General features: G+C 48.0%; 1 protein-coding gene across 1 annotated transcript in view; it reads right to left on the bottom strand.

Annotated features, from left to right (window-relative positions):
• VILL (villin like) overlaps nucleotides 1–13,596 on the bottom strand; it is a 44,391-nt gene that overhangs the window by 14,564 nt on the left and 16,231 nt on the right. Inside the window, exons 4-13 of the mRNA XM_083466762.1 lie at nucleotides 11,073–11,269; nucleotides 9,415–9,523; nucleotides 8,478–8,588; nucleotides 7,942–8,141; nucleotides 6,566–6,644; nucleotides 6,302–6,400; nucleotides 4,615–4,768; nucleotides 3,789–3,889; nucleotides 1,967–2,104; nucleotides 3–161 (exon numbers count right to left, since the gene is read on the bottom strand). Of these exons, the coding sequence (XP_083322888.1) occupies nucleotides 3–161; nucleotides 1,967–2,104; nucleotides 3,789–3,889; nucleotides 4,615–4,768; nucleotides 6,302–6,400; nucleotides 6,566–6,644; nucleotides 7,942–8,141; nucleotides 8,478–8,588; nucleotides 9,415–9,523; nucleotides 11,073–11,269 (1,347 nt within the window). The remainder of the gene's footprint in view (nucleotides 1–2; nucleotides 162–1,966; nucleotides 2,105–3,788; nucleotides 3,890–4,614; nucleotides 4,769–6,301; nucleotides 6,401–6,565; nucleotides 6,645–7,941; nucleotides 8,142–8,477; nucleotides 8,589–9,414; nucleotides 9,524–11,072; nucleotides 11,270–13,596) is intronic.

The raw sequence follows: 13,596 nt of genomic DNA, 5'->3' as shown, positions 1-13,596 counted from the left end.
ACCTCATAGATGATCAGTTTCCCCTTGAAGATGGAGAGGAAGTGTCTCGGCTCCTTCCCCATCGTCACTCGAACCTGCACCGGCTCATCCCCGTATTTTTTGTCCAGCTCCACAGCATTGAAGGCGCAGGCAGTGATTTCATCCGCCGAGGCGTGGCGGCCCTGAAGAGGAACAAGGGGGGACACCCTCAGATATGCAGTGTTGTTCAGACCCGAGGAGTCACCCAAAATGGCTGGCAAAACCGGAGAAGGTGAAGGGAGGGAGGGCTGTTTCGTGAGCTTTGTAAAGCTTGGAGAATACAACTTAGAGCATGCTTCCTCAACCTCGGCCTTCCAGATCAGGCTTCCTCAAACTCGGCCCTCCAGATGTTTTTGGCCTACAACTCCCATGATCCCTAGCTAGCAGGACCAGTGGTCAGGGATGATGGGAATTGTAGTCTCAAAACATCTGAAGGGCCGAGGTTGAGGAAGCCTGACTTAGAGGGAACTAGATGACAACCTTTAGGGTGGTGGCCTACTTAGGCATGGCCCCCAACGAAGGAATGTGTCACCTGCCCCTCTAAAAAAAGAAGAGAGGTAATCAATTTGCACATTGAAGTTTGTGTCAATAGGTGCAAATGTAGAAAGAATTACTATAATAAAATGGGGCGGGGGGAGACACATCTCACCCTAGTGAGGAAGACTGTCCCCATTTCAGTTCTCAACAGAATTATCCAACACCCTTAACTCTCACCCCAGAGGGAAGAAAACTGCCCAGCACCGCAAGAGGACTCACTCCGGGAAGTGTGGGGCATCTAATAGTTGGTTTAGCTTGGGCTAGACTTGGTCTTTGAGGCAGGAAGAAGAGCTGGATGATATAAGGTCGTTTTTGTATCATAGGGTGCATCCCGGATAATTTGGGTGGGTCTTAAGAAAGCACTTGCTGCAAAGTTGTGGCATACAGTTAGAACAATTTCACAGTTCATCCCTTGGTTTAACTGCATTAAAGAAAATTGATTCTGGCTTTTATTTACTTGGTTTTACGTGCACTCAACTGAATAATTTTGCAAGTGCTAGTGCAAAGATTAGTACAAGTGCAACAGGACTTTCTCCCCTTGCCTCTGCCCACTGCAACATCCCCAAGTCTGCTCTGGAGGGTTGAGGGACCCCCCAGAACAGATTTAGGGGGCTGGGGGAGAGGGGGAGAGCATTCTGTTATGCAAGGAGAAATATTTGGACTTAACGGAACAATTTGCTTAGTGCTATGTTAAATGCAACTCGTTGTGAGCACAATTCAGAATGTTGGTGCTGACCTCTAAAGCCCTAAACGGCCTCAGCCCAGTATACCTGAAGGAGCGTCTCCACCCCCATTGTTCAGCCTGGACACTGAGGTCCAGCTCCGAGGGCCTTCAGGCGGTTCCCTCATTGCGAGAAGTGAGGTTACAGGGAACCAGACAGAGGGTTCTCGGTTGTGGCGCCCAGCCTGTGGAATGCCCTCCCATCAGATGTCAAGGAAATAAATTACTATCTGACTTTTAGAAGACATCTGAAGGCAGCCCTGTTTAGGGAAGTTTTTAATGTTTGATATTTTGTCACATGATGATGATGATGATGTTGGGAGCCGCCCAGAGTGGCTGGGGAAACCCAGCCAGATGGGCGAGGTAATAATAATAATAATAATAATAATAATAATAATAATAATAATAATATTTTGATTGGACCTGACAGTTTAACAGAATGCAAAATTGAGCAATTCCTGCTGTCTCTGGGCAGCTTAGTAGCCTTAACTGTCTGCTACACTCTGGAGCCAAAACAGCCTCTAGCACTCTGCACTCTTGAGTTTAAGCTGTAGGTCAATTCTCAAAGTCACTAAGAAAACAGGAGGGTTAAGATGTAAAAACACCAGCCTTCCACTGGGCCCGATTCATCTTCTCAGAGGACACTGCCAAATAATGAAAACACACCTCTTGATCTCAGCCATTACTTACAAGCCACATGTAGATGATGTAATGAGGCCTGCCTAATTTTGTGTAGGTGTACAAGATGAGGTAACAATCTCCGCCATAGAACTGCCCATAGGTCCTGGGGGCAACCGGGGCCATTTCTAGATCCTCAATCCTCCACACCTATGGAGAGAAGCACAAAGTTAGGAATTCAGGGTTGTGGGGATGAGGTGGTGTGCACAGTTTAGAAAACGCTGGGCCGGCTAATTTAAAGCAACATTCGTTCTCAGAAATGTGCCTATTTGTTTCTTATTTAAAGCATCAGGACCCTGCTCTTCGGCTTGAAAACATCCCTCAGCACAATACAAATCAGTAGAAATTACACCGACTCTGCCCCTGGGGCTTACAATCAGAAAAAAGAAATGGCACAAAAGGAAAAAAGGGTGGGGAGGGAAGAGGAAAACAAGTGAACTCGGGCATCCAAGTCTCAATGTTGCGAGGTTCTGCTTACAGTTGATAAAGTAGGCCTAGGTGGCTCTGAGAACGCAGGTGGACTTTACAAAGTGGGCCATTGGCTTTCTGAGGCCTAACAGGAATATCATAGAACTGTAGAGCTGGAAAACACTATGATGGTCATCTCATGCACCCCTGCAATGTAGGAATCTTTTGCCCAGTGTGGGGCTTGAACCCACAACCCTGAGATCACAATCTGGTCAAACAGGTGCAGGATTTTGTCTCTGTCTTGGGCATCGTTACAGTTGTGGTGGTTTTTCTTTGTTGTCGTTGGAAGAACTGGATGAAATTTGCAGGCAGGCTATTAACACAGCCAGACGCCCGCAGAGGTTGCAGCACCCCAGTAACAGACCCATGGACAAATATCCTCTGGCCCTGGCCCTCCTCCTCCCTGACTATTTGTGCTGGGCCCGGGGGTAACCAGTGAAACGTGGTCCAGGGCCGGTCCAGAATCCAAAGGTTCTGCTAGGAGTCAGTCCGACAGGGCCACAGCAGGAAACCAGGCAAGGACAGGTACAGAATCTCAGGCAGGATCTGGTATACACCAATGTTGCTCCTGCAACCTGGGGCAGGGTCCGACAGCCTTTTATCTTTGTCGGGGTAACGGCCGGTCCTGATCTCCCGGCAACTCACCTCCCTGTTTTGCCCGAAGGCGAGCACTCCTCCTGCGAGTACTCAGGTCTCTCCTTCGCTCAGACCTCAGTCTCTGCAGCTCGGGAGAGATCGGTCGGTTACTAGACCCAGAGGCTGCCTCAGCCTCCCCTGACCCAACCGGTAGTGGAGCAGATGTAAGTGATGGTCCAGCTGGAGGCAACGAGGTCATCCCCGCATCTGGAGCCAGGGCAGGCTCAGGCCCCTGACTCAGCCCAGCTGGTGTTTGTTGCAGGGGAACCTGTGCAGACTGGGGCTCTTCAGGATCAGGCCCCAGACTTGGTTCAGGTGATGCCTGAGGCAAAGGATCCGGTGCGGACTGAGACTCCTCTAGTTCCGAGTCTGAGCCCGAGTCCCAGGCCATCACACTATCGCAACTTGCTTGCATGTCCTGTCTCCCCGGCACTGGCCCAGACAATGGTGGAAAGAGATGGCTAGGAGTGGATGTTGGGTGGCTTTGGGCCAGTCACCATCTCTTCACCTATTCTACCTCACAAGGTTGTTGTGAGGATGGAATGGGGAAGAGGGGAACCATGGACACCACTCTGAGATCCTCAGAAGATAAAGGTGGTATATAAATGCAATGGATGAATAAATAAAAAATATGAGATAAATGGCAGCTGGTGATAAATGGCAATGATGTCTTGCCCAATATCCTCCAAAATCTGGAGCTGGCACCAAGGCAGGGCGGAGAAGAACTCACCTCTACGTTTCCAGAGGCATCATCGGCCATCCGCTGTTCAGCAGCCAACTCTGGTCTCGCGTGCAACTGAGTGACGTCAAATTTAACTTGATCCACTTTGGCTGCGTATAGAACACAGAGAGATGTTATCTCACCTGACTGAACCGCATTCACTGCAAGCAATATATGTCATAAGGACTGGGACATGCCTATTTATAGGATGTGCGTAGCCTCTCTCACACACAGCAGATGAGCTCTCCCTTCATCCCTGACCACTGGTCCTGCTAGCTAGGAATCATGGGAGTTGTAGGCCAAAAACATCTGGAGGGCCGAATCTGAGGAAGCCTGATCTAGTCCAACCCCCTTCAGTGCCGGTGTTATGTTGTGGGCGAACATATCAGACGACACAGCGATTCTTCAAACAGCTCTTGTTTATTTCAGAGGCCAGAACAGAACTGAACTGAAGGGTTCAGCCAGCCTGCTTATACAGAGCTCCACTACAACGTAACTGTAACAACTTTCTAAAACTATCCAATCACTGAACGTCACCTTCGATCCTTCATTTGCATAACTATCTACAGTATCCCCCTGCTGGCCCAGGGTGAGAACTTCAGTACATAACAGCCGGAATATTCTGCTGTCCCATATTGGGCTCAATCCTTATCGGCACCATGCTGTAAGCAACTGAGCAACCCAGGCCTAATTATCACCCCCCTCCCCCCCCAAAAGGCTGGTGCAATTAGCATTTTTTAAAATATAAAACCCCCTGCTCATTAAGTGCAAAAATGCATTTAACATCACGCCAACCTTTGCCGGAAGGAAAGAGATTTGGGTGTTTCTGTCTCACCAATTTTGCCAACGTTGTAGGTCTTGCCAAGTCCCTGAGTCTCGTCTTTTTCCGACCACTTCTGGAAGAGTTGCTTAAACATCGCCGACTCCGCCCCGTCGTTCATGACTTCTACGTTCGTGGTGGGGGGATACCCTTTGGCTTGGATGAAACCCTAGAAAGACCCCGAGAATGTGTGAGCAATTCTGGCAAATCACCAAAGGGAAATAATTCTGCAAATCTATAACTTAGTCACCCACGGAGTGCAGAGATGGTCATGAAAACATTCATATCCTATAGTGCTGTTAATGCAAAGCAGATGCATATGTTTGGTACTGGGTGAAGAATTTATATTACTAGTGGAATATTAGCATTCTGCCTTGTTGTTGTTTTAAAAAGAGTGCTTCTATTCTACTCCTCAAGTCTGCTAAGGGCAGGGAAGGGGCAATGGAGGCTGGAACAAGGACTTGGGGTGGAGCTTTCAGGTCCTATAGAACTTTTTGCCCTTTGCCCGGACTCTCAAAAACAAGACAAGTGATGCAGCTATTATTTAGCATATGCACATTGACTTTTAATTTGCCAAACCCACTTCCGCCCTGCAGAGGAGGTGGGATTGCGGGTGTCACGGCCCCACAATGTGCGCAGGGCTGGAGCCCAGCCCCTGCGCGATTGGGTGAATCCCTGGCCGTGTCACCCCCCAGCCAGCCAATCGGCTGGCTCTGGGAGCGTGGCCTGCTCTATTTAACGCAGATGCGGCTGGGGATCTCCCTCTTTTCCCTCCTACCAGCTGTTCCTGTTTCCCACCCTCCCGCCCTTTAAGGCTTTCGTTCCTTGACCTTGCTATGGACCTCGTTTGGTCGCCGTTGAGGGGCCTGGTAGGAATTTTTCCACTTGGCAAATTGGCACCAGCCACTTCGTTTTCCCCTGCCTCATAGCAAATCGTCACAACTTTCTGGGTATTGGCGGTTAGGCATTGGTATTGGTATTGCTTTGTAGATGGAAGAGGGGAGGAAGCGCCATCACCTGCCCCACATATTGAAGGGTAGTCCGATAAAGGATTCCAGGGGGCGTGGCCCTGTCTGAAGCCTATGGAGGTGAGGGCCTAAGGCACGCCCCCGAGAGGTGACCCCGGGGGAGTTCCTAGTTGATGTGCATCAGCAGGACTCCCCCTACTGGTGGTTAACCCTTCCCAGACTTCAAGCGGACAGGCTGAAGCCAGATATAGTCTGTTATGACCAATGCCTAAGCCAATACCGCTCATCACCTGTAACCAATAAAGTTGTGGCCTTAATTAGCCCATTAACCTTAATAATTGTGTCATGTGACTTTATTTCCACTGGGGGGGGGGGAACTCGCCATGCAAACATGTGCCAGGTTCAAAACTTCACTCTGTGTTTCTCTCTTTAGGGCATGACAATAATTATAATGGCCATTGTTAATAATTTCCTAATTATATTTACATTCCTTGCAAGAACCCTCCAAGGTGGGTTCAGGCATTGGCCTCGTGAGCAGAGACCTGAACCCAGCTCTTCCTGATTCAGATTTGGCACTCTGTCCATGCCAAGACACCTCCATTAGCTGTTTACGCCCGCTTTGTGTCCGAATGTCCCTGTCGTGATCTGACTGAGTTTCCCACCCACCCCCTTTTTAAGCGGAATAAAAAACCCACTTTTTTTTTTTTGCGCTGCTATTTGAACGCCCAACTCACCACTGCTCGGCTGAACGCTGCCTTCTTCTCTTCTTTGCTGGAGTCTTTTCCACGCCAGACGTAAATTTTAAAACCTCCCTGGTCCAAAATGTGACAGTCCTGTTAAAATAAAGGGGGTATGAGACAAGAACCTTCACTGGATTTGAACCCAGGACTTTGTAGACCAGGGCACATATCTGCTAAACTGACAGATACTCTCACAGGGGGACCAAAAGAGAGATGATGTCACATCAACCATTCTGCGCAGACTATTTAGTACCTTACCTCATGCTGCAAGAGGTCTTGAGTCAGGGGACGGGTAGCAATTTCTTGAACTACTAAATCCTTCCCGTTTTCATAGACGCTGCAGGAGGAAATGGACAGTAGGAATAATAAGAATATAATAATAATTTATTATTTATACCCCGCCCATCTGGCTCGGTCTCCCCAGCCACTCTGGGCGGCTTCCAACAAAGTATTAAAACATAGTGGTCGGGTAAACATTAAAAGCTTCCCTAAACAGGGCTGCCTTTGAATGTCTTCTAAAAGTCTGATGGTTGTTCTTCTCTTTGACACCTGGTGGGAGGGCGTTCCACAGGGCAGGTGCCACCACCGAGAAGGCCCTCTGCCTGGTTCCCTGTAACTTGGCTTCTCGCAGGTAGGGAACTGCCTGAAGACCCTTGGAGCTGGACCTCAGTTTCTGGGCAGAACGATGGGGGTGGAATTGCTCCTTCAGGTATACTGGACTGAGGAATCCTTAAGGACTTGTCCAAGGTTTGAGCCTGAGAGCTGGGAGACAGTCCTTGCCCTCAGCCCTAAAGGCCTAAATGCCACCCATTCCTTGGGGAGTTATCCAGTTATCCTCAGGCTAATGCGGCCCCCCAACACTCCCCATCTGGCCCCTGTGACTCTCTATAGGCCAGCCCCACCCCACCCGTGCTTTGCACCCCTTGGAACAGTTTTTGTCTGGCTGGGACGCCATCCTTGAAACTCTCACCCTCAGACCTAAGAGCCAAACTACACTTTATATTAATCATACAGCTCGCCCCTGGTGCAAAATTTTTCCTTCCCCATCTGCCAACATTTCTCCAAGCTTGGTTCTGATGTCAGAAATCAGGAAAGGACTGCATGGAGGCCCCCTATACAGGGGTGTGGGCTTTCAGTTACGCCAGGTGAAGCCAGCCCTTGATTCCTTCCATTGGACTAGCCAAGCCCAATTCGACTTCCTACGACTGGTCGCATATCTCCTCACCACAAGGGAGAAACCAGCATGATCCCACTCACTGGCCAGTGAAAGAGCAGCAGCTTCAACATCTGCTTTCCTCTTCCCTCCCCGCAGCTTTTTCCTTTTGTGTTGCGCCCTGTTAGATTGCAAGCTTATATTTGAACACAGCATGGACAAATTTAAGGCACTTTATCAGTGACTAACGTGACCGTAATCTTTAGCTGGTATTTACGGTGATATAAAGGAGGTCCTCGAGACATCTACATCACTTTTCCCATCACAGAATTTTTTTTGGGGGGGTTCAAATTCAACGGGAGTTGCATTTTAAATTCCCCAAGCCTGAAGAAAACAGGCCAATTTTTGGCATCTGCCTTTTTTGGGAGAGAGAGAGAGAGGGAGGGGGAAAGAAACTGAGAAATAACTCCCCAAGACTTACTGGTAAAGGCGGACATTGGCTTTCTGAAGTTCATCAGCTTTCTCATCAGGCAATGCTTCCCGCAGTTCCCCGTGCCTTTCCCCCAGCACCGCTTTCATGATCTGCATGAGGTCTGGGCAGTCCTTCTCATTGTCGACGACACCAATCTGAGCACGGCCCCCCCTCTCACCGTCCCGGATACTTCGCGCCAAGACCATGCCCTAGAAGATGGGGAGAATTACGGAGGCATCAATATGCATAATGCTGAATCAGACCGTTGGTCAATCTAACATTGTATTGTTTCCTCCAGCCTCCCCTAGAAGTTGGGAGTCCGGATGTTTTGGACTACAAATCCCATCATCCCCAGATAGCACAGACTGATGGGAATTGTAGCCCAACACTCATCACCCCCTGGAATGCAGGAATCTTTTGTCCAACGTGGGACTCCGAGCCACGGCCCTGAGATTAAGAGTCTCATGTTCTACCAGTGGACCTAAGCATTGCCATTTCTCGAAAACTGCGCCAGAATTAATGCCACTCTGATTTCCAACACTCACCCTTGATTTCTCTGCAACGTTGCACAAGGGACCGTTCCACTGAATCAAGACTTTGCCGAGGTCCAACAGGAAGACGTCACCTTTGTTGAAGCTGTTCCAGGAGAGATCTACCTGTCAGGAGGAAAAAGAAAAGGGATTTTTTAAAACAAGAAGCCACAAGAAAGAACGCAGGGTGGTGCGATTAGGGGTGTCAGAAGGCATCGGTTTCCTGTATCTGTCGCAGGCAGTGCCCTTTCCGTTCTGCTGCAATTTGACTTCTGACAAAGCATTTGTCTCATTGTATTCTATGGCAAATTGGGATGTGGGTGGCACTGTGGGTTAAACCACAGAGCCTAGGACTTGCCGATCAGAAGGTCGGCGGTTCAAATCCCTGCGATAAGGTGAGCTCCTGTTGCTTGGTCCCTGCTCCTGCCAACCTAGCAGTTCGAAAGCATGTCAAAGTGCAAGTAGATAAATAGGTACCACTCTGGTGGGAAGGTAGACGGCGTTTCCATGCACTGCTCTGGTTCGCCAGAAGCGGCTTAGTCATGCTGGCCACATGACCTGGAAGCTATACTCGGTCCCTCGGCCAATAAAGCAAGATGAGCGCCGCAACCCCAGAGTCGGCCATGTCTGGACCTAATGGTCAGGGGTCCCTTTACCTTTACCTTATTCTATGGCAAATTTCTACACAGCTACTTTCTTTGCACCAAAATGAGCGGTGTGGGATAATGTAAAGAATTCTGCGCCTTTCATTTTAATGGGAAGGAAGCACAATGCTGATTTCTCCCCCCCCAGCCCCCAATCGCATATGACTTGCAGAGTGAAAACAACAGCAGCAGCAAATACCAATCGCATTCACTGGATCTGTTTTGGAAGTGGATGAATAAGCAAACATTGGCAATTTCTGCCACCATCCAAATGGCAACCAATTCCAGGCTCTTGCTCAGCTCCTTACCTCTGTAGCCGAGACGTGTTTCCTCCCCTTGACGTGAAGGAGGCGTTTGATATTGTACATGTTGGTCTCCACATGCTTGAACCTGGAAGCAACTCCTCCCTTCTTATAGCTGTTGGGGATAAGGAGGTTTTAATAATTGGGGGGGGGGATGGGGGCATGTGTGCCCATGGGGTAGGGAGCAAGTGGGCAGTTGAGAACCACGATACCCAGCTCCCCAGTTTACAGAGTAAGTTCCTAGCACTTGTAAAAACTGAGATGGAAGGTAAAATATATAGGGCACTATTATTCACCTTTTTTGCAGGTGTGAAACTAACCTGCTCCCTATTCCAGTCTTTTACTTTTACTTTGACCCTCCCAGGAAAAATTCCTGCAGGTGCCCAAAGGCCTTAAGAGAACAGTAGCTTCTAAATAATAATAATAATAATAATAATAATAATAATAATAATAATAATAATAATTTATACCCCGTCCAACTGGCTGGGTTTCCCCAGCCACTCTGGGCAGCTTCCAACAGAATATTAAAATACAATAACCTATTAAACATTAAAAGCTTCCCTAAACAGGGCTGCCTTCAGGTGTCTTCTAAAAGTCTGGTAGTTGTTTTTCTCTCTGCCATCTGGTAGGAGGGCGTTCCACAGGGCAGGTGCCACTACCAAGAAGGCCCTCTGCCTAGTTTCCTGTAACTTGGCTTCTCGCAGTGAGGGAACCGCCAGAAGGCCCTTGGAGCTGGACCTCAGTGTCCGGGCAGAATGATGGGGGTGTGGACGCTCCTTCAGGTATACTGGGCCTTTGAGGCCGTTTAGGGCTTTAAAGGTCAGCACCAACACTTTGAATTGTGCTCAAAAACATACTGGCAGCCAGTGTAGGTCTTTCAGGGCCGGTGTTATGTGGTCTCGGCAGCCACTCCCAGTCACCAGTCTAGCTGCTGCATTCTGGATTAGTTGTAGTTTCTGGGTCACCTTCAAAAATAGCCCCACGTAGAGCACATTGCAGTAGTCCTAGCAAGACACCGGGAACTTGTGGCACTCCAGATGTGGCTGAACTACAACTCCTAGCAGCCCCAGCAAGCAAGGCCAACAACTAGGGTGGAGAGTTCAGCAACATCTGGAGGGCCAAAGCTTCCCCAAACCTGCTGTGGGAGAACAGCAGGCTGAAGCTGTGGACAGGAAGAAGTGAGCCTTGGTTCTACACTGTCTGCTGTTGTTAGAATCTTGCCTTTTAAAAATAAAAATAAAAGTTACTAGTCCTTATTGTTGCTCATAGGACTTTTGAATATGGGAATAGTGCAAGAGAAGAAGAGAAGAGGAGTTTGGATTTGATATCCCGCTTTATCACTACCCTAAGGAGTCTCAAAGCGGCTAACATTCTCCTTTCCCTTCCTCCCCCAAAACAAACACTCTGTGAGGTGAGTGGGGCTGAGAGACTTCAGAGAAGTGTGACTGGCCCAAGGTCATCCAGCAGCTGCATGTGGAGGAGCGGGGAATCGAACCTGGCTCACGAGATTATGAGTCTATCACTCTTAACCACTACACCACACTGGCTCTTTTTTAAACAAGAGGTTTAAAAAGGAGGTGGCCTGTAGCCTGAGTCTATCCGTTTTCCCCACAGGAGCCCCATTGAAATGGAGTGGGTTCCCCAAGCCTTTCCCCAGCGCTCACATGATGCCGTTCTTGAAATAACTTTTAAAGGCTGCCGACTCGTGTCCCTGAACTTCTCTGTGCTGGACGGGGTTCCCGCCGAGCAGGTCATCCATCTGAGTCACGTAGAAAGCAGCCGCGCCTTGTTCATCCTGGGAGGAATCGCGCCCAATCCAGTAGTGCAGGTCCGTGGCGAATCCGGAACGTGTCTTCGTGTTCTGCGATGGAATAAATGGAATTAAAGAGGGCATAGTAGAGACATCACCTTGCCAACAAAGGTCCGTATGGTTCAAGCTATGGTTTTCCCAGTAGTGATGTATGGAAGTGAGAGCTGGACCATAAAGAAGGCTGATCGCCGAAGAATGGATGCTTTTGAATTATGGTGCTGGAGGAGACTCTTGAGAGTCCCATGGACTGCAAGAAGATCAAACCTCTCCATTCTGAAGGAAATCAGCCCTGACTGCTCACTGGAAGGACAGATCATGAAGCTGAGGCTCCAATAATTTGGCCACCTCATGAGAAGAGAAGACTCCCTGGGAAAGACCCTGATGTTGGGAAAGATGGAGGGCACAAGGAGAAGGGGACAACAGAGGATGAGATGGTGGGACAGTGTTCTCGAAGCTACCAGCATGAGTTTGACCAAACTGCAGGAGGCAGTGGAAGACAGGAGTGCCTGGCGTGCTCTGGTCCATGGGGTCACGAAGAGTCGGACATGACTAAACGACTAAACAACAACAACAAATGTCCATTTCAGTTCTCTCAGTTTCTCATTTTCCCAGTTTTAAATTCAGTTTTCCACATTTTTACAGGAATTTGTGATTATTATTATTATTTTTAAAAAACACCCAAATCTTCCTGAAAATTCTTGAGCATTTTGGTGCAAATTCCTCCCTAATAAACACATTCTGGTTTGCTGTTCTCTCTGGCGCATGCATTTTTCTGCAAGCGCTTTCTCCTAACGCAGCGCATCTCTGTATGTTGTTTTCATGGATATTTTCATCTTTACATACACTCCCCCTTAATATATGCATTTTTGTAAACGCTGGCTGGAAGAACAGCACCACAAAATTCACGTCGCTGCGAATTTTGAAGGGATGCCTTCGATTCTCAAGTTGCTTCGGGAGATGACAATGTGATAGATTCGTCTCTGAAGGGAAACTGAGTTTAACTTCTCTCGCCCTCCCATCCCTAGCTGACATGGAAACGAGTAGAAAGCAAATCTCATTTAGCAATAAAATATTGGAGGTGGTTATGAGAAAGGTTTTGAGGTGATCAGATGCCAGAGTTCCTTGTGATGTGGGATTGAGTGCTAAACCCACTTTGAGAACTGTAGGTTGTTTGGGTCCCCTAACAACCCTCAGCACCCATAGCGAACTACAGTTCCCATACCTCTTCGGGGGGGGGGGATCATAACTGTTTAAAATGCCACCATGCATCAAGAAGATTGGAAGAAATTTAAGGACTATTTGAATAAACATTGTAATATAAATAATTAGAAGTCACTTGAAAGTACCAAATAGGACCAGGATTAAATTACGATTTGATTGTAAGTAAGTTAGATTTAGAATGGTAAGAAATGAGAATAAGATAACTAAAATTAATTCCAGCAATTAACTAAGAATGTTCTTGGAGAGCTGTTACATGCAGATATAATGAAATTCAGAAGGGAGGGATCTGAGGAAGTCAATTAACAATGTAAGAGAAATTGGGTGTTTTTTTTAAGGGACAGGCATTTAAGATCCCATTTTGTTTTTGTTTCTGTTCAACATTGTATTGTTCTTTCTTTGTGTGTTTCCTTTTCTTTTTTCTATGTTATATTTGTTACAATTGTGGAAAATATAAAATAAAATGCCATCATGCTTCTTTCAATGTAAGCTGCGAATGCGGCTACAATGAAACATACGTGATTTGTCAAGTAAAACCCCTCTCCAGCCTGTGTATTAAAGGTGACCCCCCCCGCCATGGGCGACCCCCCCCCCCTTGGCAGCACCCTTAAGACAGTCTTGAGAGATAGCGCACTGCCAGGAAGAAGAGGGGGGGGAGGGAGAGGCGGAAACGCAATACATGCCCCAACATGCGCAGCAACCCATTTTCTGGCACCTTCTCGCTCTCCGACAAAGTAAACATTTGCCAAACACCTCCTCGGCGAGGTTACCATAGCGATTGGTATGGCAAGAGAGCAAATTCATGTCCAGAGGGCAAGAGGGAGGAGGGGAACGCGGACAGTTTGGCCGTGAACACAGAGAAACTGAGAAGTGGAGCCTTGTTTTCTGACTATGGTGAGATCCAGGGAACTATGCAAACATGGCGAAGGTTTCCAGGGGGATCTTTTTTAAAAAAAATTCTTATCAGCCACCAAAACACAAACAGTGAAACCCTCCAATACATTGGGTATACAATATTCAATAACATACATATTCAATAATAGCATATTAAAATTAACTTCTATATAGGGACACGGGTGGCGCTGTGGGTTAAACCATAGAGCCTAGGACTTGCCGATCGGAAGGTCGGCAGTTCGAATCCCCGCGACGGGGTGAGCTCC

This window comes from Podarcis liolepis (assembly GCF_965112155.1).
Source record: "Podarcis liolepis genome assembly, chromosome: 12".
NCBI lineage: Eukaryota > Metazoa > Chordata > Lepidosauria > Squamata > Lacertidae > Podarcis > Podarcis liolepis.
This window is presented reverse-complemented; position numbering and strand designations above follow the sequence as displayed.